The following is a 6,154-nucleotide window of genomic DNA, read 5'->3' as shown; positions in this document are numbered from 1 at the left end:
TTTCTTTACTTTTAAAGGGTACAGCAGTTTCCTTCCAATGAATCAGGATGATTTTTGTCATTATTTTCCCTATTTCCAAGGTATCAAGTGAACAAGTATGAGAACCAACGTCTAGTTAGATCTTCTCCCCCAAATCCACGGGCCGACATTTCTTTCTGCTTACCCAAGTGCCTCTACCCCAAGCCTGAAACCTCATGAAGAGAAGCACCACTTTCCCTTTTGTATTGTAAATGTAAAACTTCGGCTTTTCCTTCTGCCTCAACATCCACACAAACCAAACAGGCTGTGAGCACCCCACCCAAGTGACTGGGTGCCCCACTGCGATAAGGCTGGCCCCTGCCACAAGTTCCCCTTCTTGCCCTCCCCGACTGTGACCTACCATCATTCAAAACCAATGAAATCACCTCAGGCCTTTTGCTTGTGTGCTCCCTCCTGATAAAAGCTCTTGCCTATGAGTCAATCTCTCTCTCTCCCTCCTCCCCCATCTGCTTGGTTGAGCCCGCTCCTTTGGCGCTCCCCTGCCCTGTGAGGCCTTCCTGCATGGCATACAGCGACTCTGTTTCTCTAAAACTTGTGAGTCTAATAAACTTTATTATCCGGTGCCTCTCTCATGTCCCCTCTTGTGGCTACAGCTGACTAACCACTTCATGAGAGAATACAAACAACTTCTCCAAAAGAACTGCAATGAATTCTTTTCTTGCCGCTTAATGTCTCGTAGAGCTCATTAGAAATGCAGACCATGGGTCCTAAGACTACCAGGTAATTCCGAATCCAGCAGAGATCCCTCTTCACCACAGAGAGAGAGCTAGATGTGGGGCTTTGTTGGCAACTTCTGGCAGCTATGATGTTGCTAGTACAATCTCTGGCTCCTCACTGGAAAAACAAAGCTGAAGTTCAAAAAGCATCTCACTGCTTTCTTGTGTGAGAGATTGAATGCAAAAGAATTTGCATGTATTATACGGACTTTTCAACCAACAGCAATATGCCTGGTTCACCATTGTGTCCCTGCTGGCTCAGATGGGACTAATCCAATTCTGCCAACAGCTGCCGCTGACAGCTAAAAGTTAAAAAAGTGGCAGCAGATGAAAGAGAGGAAAACAGGTAGTGGGCAGGGGAGACTGAGAACAGGAAGGGTAGGTGCCATTTATAGTGATGAATCCAATGGAGGATTTTCAAGGGCAGAGGCGCTGAAATGCCTTTCTTCTGCTCATCTGTTTGTTACTGATCCACCCCGTTACTCTTCAAGCCAAATGACAGTGAAAGTGGCCACAGATCTCTTCATCCACCTCTTCTGATGGCTAGCCAAGCACGGATGGGGACCCGGATGCTTTCGGGAGTGAAGTGAGGTGTGCTGAAAGCCAACCCCCTCCATCCAAAATGTATTGTCAACACCACACCTGAAATCAAACAGAAACTCCTCATTAGAGTTAGTCCTTTGGGGGGTGCCTGGGTGGCACAGCGGTTAAGCGTCTGCCTTCGGCTCAGGGCGTGATCCTGGCGTTATAGGATCGAGCCCCACATCAGGCTCTTCCACTATGAGCCTGCTTCTTCCTCTCCCACTCCCCCTGCTTGTGTTCCCTCTCTCGCTGGCTGTCTCTATCTCTGTTGAATAAATAAAAAAATCTTAAAAAAAAAAAAGAGTTAGTCCTTTGGGTCAAGGCACTGAAGGCTCCTATTACAATGCAACTATGTCATTGAAAAGGAGGAGCGTATAGTGCCTGACACAGACGAGAGGTTCTCTGAATGTCATTTTTCATATCAAATTGTCACCGCCTGCCATTAGAACCTTAGTAAAGATTCATCTGCCAGATTCTCTCCTGTCTCCAAGGGTTCTTGAGGAACCCTGATGGGAGGATTTTGTTGGAACACTGGCAAAGACTTGGTCGCAGAGTGTGAGGTCTGGGGATGGTGGAGAAAGGGGAGGCTGAGAGCATGAGGCACTTCGGGGGAGAAAGGGCACTTTTAAAAGGTGAGAAAGAGGGAAGAGAGTTTGGAAATGAACACTTATTGATTCTTCTGTGAGTCAGGCACTGAATTAGATGTTTTCGTGTCCACTATTTTATTTAATCCTTATCTAATCCACAACCACTTTACAAGGAAAGAAGTAGTAATATTCCCATTTTGCAGATGAGAAAACTGGAGTTGAGATTAAGAAAGTCATTCAAGGTCACACACAGCCTATATGTAATATAGGCTTGAATGTAAACCTGTCTTCTAAGCCTACATTCCTGAACCATGCCATGTCACTCTCCACACTTGTCAAGGCATGGCCAACCTGGTCTCTGCTACCTCCTTGGCCCTAATGCTCCAGCCACTTGCAAATTCAGTCTCCTGTGCCAGCCAGGTTTCTCTTCCATTCCTAGCATGTACTATCTAAATGGAGATAAAAGATTTCCATGAGTGGTGAAATACAGATTTTGCATTATCAGAATGGATACAAAGTTGGGGAGAGCCTAGAACCATTTTTCTGGTTGCTCGAGGGTTTGGAAACTTTCTATTCCAGGCTCCAATCTGTGTCATGCCAAATCCAAAGTTCTGGAGTCACTGGTGGACCAGTTGAGCCCCTGCCCCGTATCCCCTGCTCCACGCATACCAGTTTCCTGTACACTGGCAGCAAAGTTCATTTTTCCCATAGACCAGGAGGAGAGGATATGAAGAGGAGCGTTACTGGCACGGAGAGAAATAAAACTTGTCTCTTCCAGAGTAGCTGGAGTAGGAGTGAAAGACTTGGGAGATAAGGAAGCTTCTTTTCTCCCACCACTGGAGAAAGGGGCTAGGGAGAAGAGTCTGCAGCCCAACACAAGATCTTGTGGAGGGGACCATCCCCCAATAGAGATCCAGGCCACACTGCCTGACTCGGAAGGTTCTTTCCTCCCCTTAGAACAGGGAGTAAAAGAGAACTGGGGGGGAGGGGAATTGATAGCCTCTGGGGTCATCAGTCAGGGGCCCAGGCTGCTGGGTCCAGAGGCTACCGCAAGGGAGCAAAGCAGCTAGGAACAGTTTCCTCCAACCTTAACTTTCAATCCCCTACCCTTATCCCAGCACATTCCCACACTTCTATCCTCCTTCTCGGTGGGACTGAGCGTCCTTTTCATTAACCTTTTAGTTACCACTTCCACGCACATACTTTTCTACGCCCTCCAAAACAGTCAGCCTCACACTGCCCATCACGGCCCTCTCCCCGCCGCAAGCCCGGCTGTGCACTTGGGTAAGGGGAGGTACTGGCCTCCCAGAGCCATGGGGTGGGGGACGGTTGTTCACTCGCCCTCGGATCTCTGCTGTAAAAACTGAGCGGCAGGGCCAGGCATGCGCAGCATCTTCGGGCGCATTGTGATGGGAACTGCTTCTCCGAGTCTCTACAAAGACTCCGGAGTAACCGCTAACCGCCCCCCCCCCCCGCAAGACCCCTCTTCTTCAAGACAGACACGCAAACGCTAAGGCAATGCAGCTTTTCTTCCTTTTTTTTTAAAGGGCCAGTTGCCGCTTGAAAGGGTAGCCCACGTGAAGACTAGTGTATTTCTATCGATCCCATCTCCGGTGTTGACAAACGCCAGCGCTGAGGCTTTGCAGTCCGGGGCTGCAGTTTGCAGTGGAGCTAAGCGGTGTGCGGCTTTAATTCCACGTCAGATCAACTTTGATCAATATCCCCCTACCGGCCCAATTGGAAGAGCCCAATTCACCGGCGCTGAGCCTTTTCGCTCTTTCCTTCTTTTTTCCCCTCTTTAGACCCACCATCTTCTGGGGGAAGAAAAGTCTCGGATTTTCTTTATAATTTCTTTCTGTCTCGCGCTCTCTCTCTGTTTCTTTGGGGTTTTTTTTTGTTTGTTTGTTTGTTTGTTTGTGTTGTTTCTCGGTGTTTTGTCCTTTTTTTGTTTTGTTCGGTGTTTTAGGTTTTTATTCTCTCTCTCTCTCTCTCTCTCTCTCTCTCTCTCATTCTCCCTCTCGTAGTGATAGGGAGAGAGATCGCTTTGGCGAACCGAGCTTGCAGCCAATGAACCCGCCTTCCAGATTGGTGTGAAGACAGAAGTGAGGTGGGGGGCGGGGAGGGGGTGTGAGAGAGCCTGGAGAGGGAGCAAGAAAGGGAGAGAGAGAGAGAGATTGAGAGAGAGAGAGAGAGAGAGAGAGAGAGGAGGCGGTGGAGGAGGAGGACTAGTGTGGGGTGGAAAGGAAGAGTGAGCGAAAGCAAGTTGAAGGGAGGGGGTGTAAGAGCCGGCGAATTCTTTTTCTTTTTCTATTATTATTTTGACGACTCCTGAGTTGCGCCCATGCTCTTGTCAGCTTCGTTTTAGGCGTAGCATGGCCAGGCAGAAGAAAATGGGGCAAAACGTGCTCCGGGCGGTCTTCCTTTTAGTCCTGGGGCTTTTGGGTCATTCTCACGGAGGATTCCCCAACACCATCAGCATAGGTAAGCGCGAGCAAGCAGCCAGTGGGGCCGGGCTCCCCTGCGCCCGAGATCACTGCCCCGGCGGGGCTGCTGCGGCCGCGGGTCCCCATCCTGCATGGCCTGGGGAGGGGACCGGGGACGGGGACCGGGCAGGAACCGCGGGGATCTGAGCCCCAGGGAGCCGGCTGGTCTGGGGAGCGGCGGGGACGGGAGGGGGGTCTCCTGGGGCTGGGGACGGGAGCGGTGGGCTGCCGGCGTTTCCGAGAGGAGCGGAGCAGGGGAAGCATGCGGGAGGCCGGGAGGCTGCAAAGGGGCGAAGAGTCGCGGCTTTTCGGCTGGCTGCTCTGGACTTTGCCATGGCGTGCGTGCCGCGGCTGGAAGTTGTCCCAGGGTGATGCCGCCTGTCTGGCCGCGCCAGGGCGCCCCGTCCCGCGTGTCCGTCTGTCGGAGACCGGCTAGAGCTGGGGGAGCTGGAAGCCCACCCTGGATCCCCAGACCCGGGCGGCAGCCGGAGTCGGTGGCGGATGGGGTAGGAGGCAGGGGTGAGGCAGGGAGCCGTGCGAGCGAGCCGGCGGGCGGGCGGCTAAGTCACGCAGACCACGAATTCATGAATTGCCGCTGTGTCTGTCTGGAGCCCGGCTCCCGGGCGCTGGGAGAGAGTTCTCTCAGCTTCTGTCTTGTATTTACAAGTCGAGAAGTTAGAATTGGTTACTGAACCAAACCCCCGTATTGTCCGGTGGGGTGGGAGATGGCTACCGGGAACAGGATGGGGCAGCAGGGGGAATGGAATTGTTTTTCTTCGCAACCCTTCCCTTTGCACCAGGAAAAGATGAGCCAGCTTGTGGAGATGGGCGTCGGGGTTGGCGGGGCGGTGGGGGGGGGGAGAAGTGGAGCGGAAGCTACTGCCTGAGAAAGAACCAAGTCCCGCGCTTGGTTCCATCGTCCTACCCCAAAGCAGCCCCCTCTTCCCCCTCTCCCCTTTCCCCCTTGTCTCCGGCCTCTTCTCCTCCTCTTCAGTCAGGAGGAAAATCTGGTTTCTCTTGGCCAAAATTTGAGTTCACAAGAGTCTAGAAAGACACACAGGTTGAAAATCAATAATCACTGCACACCCCAGTGCCATTGAGAGATATCCCCTATCTGTATTGCTCCCCAATTTCTAGCCGGTCCGGGGTGGGGGGGGACACGAACCAAATCGGTTCCTTTTGCTTCTAGGTGGACTTTTCATGAGAAACACGGTGCAGGAGCACAGCGCTTTCCGCTTTGCCGTGCAGTTATACAACACCAACCAGAACACCACGGAGAAGCCCTTCCATTTGAATTACCACGTAGATCACTTGGATTCTTCCAATAGTTTTTCTGTGACTAATGCTTGTAAGTAGATCTGTTTTTCCTCCCTTTGGGACCTTCGGGACCTCATTTGCATTTTGCTCGTGGGACTTGGGGTCTGCGTGTGTGCTCGAGGGGGGGTGATTGCCTCAGTAGACGTTTCAGGGGCTCTGGTCAATCCAGGTCTCATGCGACATCAATCAACTCCGTAGGTTCCTGCTGAGGGACTTCAGGCAGTGCACAAAACTCTGTTGTGAATAATGTTAGATGCAGAAGTTTTATTTTCCTCCTTGCTAAACTGGCGTTCCCTCCCCCACACCCCCCTCTTTTGGCTGGGAAAAAAAAAGAAAGAAAAAAATAGCATGGTTGTTCAGGGAAATTTCTTCAGATGGGATGAAAAAAAAGAAACCTCTTGATTGAGTCAATTCAGGATGTACATTACTT

At 51.4% G+C, this 6,154-nt stretch overlaps 1 protein-coding gene across 3 annotated transcripts in view; it reads left to right on the top strand.

Moving 5' to 3' along the window:
- The first annotated feature begins 3,698 nt into the window (after nt 1–3,698).
- GRIA3 (glutamate ionotropic receptor AMPA type subunit 3) overlaps nt 3,699–6,154 on the top strand; it is a 273,652-nt gene continuing 271,196 nt past the window's right edge. Inside the window, exons 1-3 of one of the 3 annotated variants that reach the window (XM_087860086.1) lie at nt 3,699–4,026; nt 4,279–4,405; nt 5,597–5,755. In XM_087860086.1, the coding sequence (XP_087716212.1) occupies nt 4,297–4,405; nt 5,597–5,755 (268 nt within the window). In that variant the 5' untranslated portion in view covers nt 3,699–4,026; nt 4,279–4,296. Of the gene's footprint in view, nt 4,032–4,122; nt 4,406–5,596; nt 5,756–6,154 lie in introns of those variants that run through there. The other 2 variants (XM_087860085.1, XM_045804968.2) reach the window with 2 other exon arrangements.

Source organism: Ursus americanus, chromosome X (assembly GCF_024610735.1).
Source record: "Ursus americanus isolate L20-20 chromosome X, mUrsAme1.1.p, whole genome shotgun sequence".
Lineage (NCBI taxonomy): Eukaryota > Metazoa > Chordata > Mammalia > Carnivora > Ursidae > Ursus > Ursus americanus.
The sequence above is the reverse complement of the archived record's forward strand: the minus strand, read 5'-3'. Positions and strand labels throughout refer to the sequence as shown.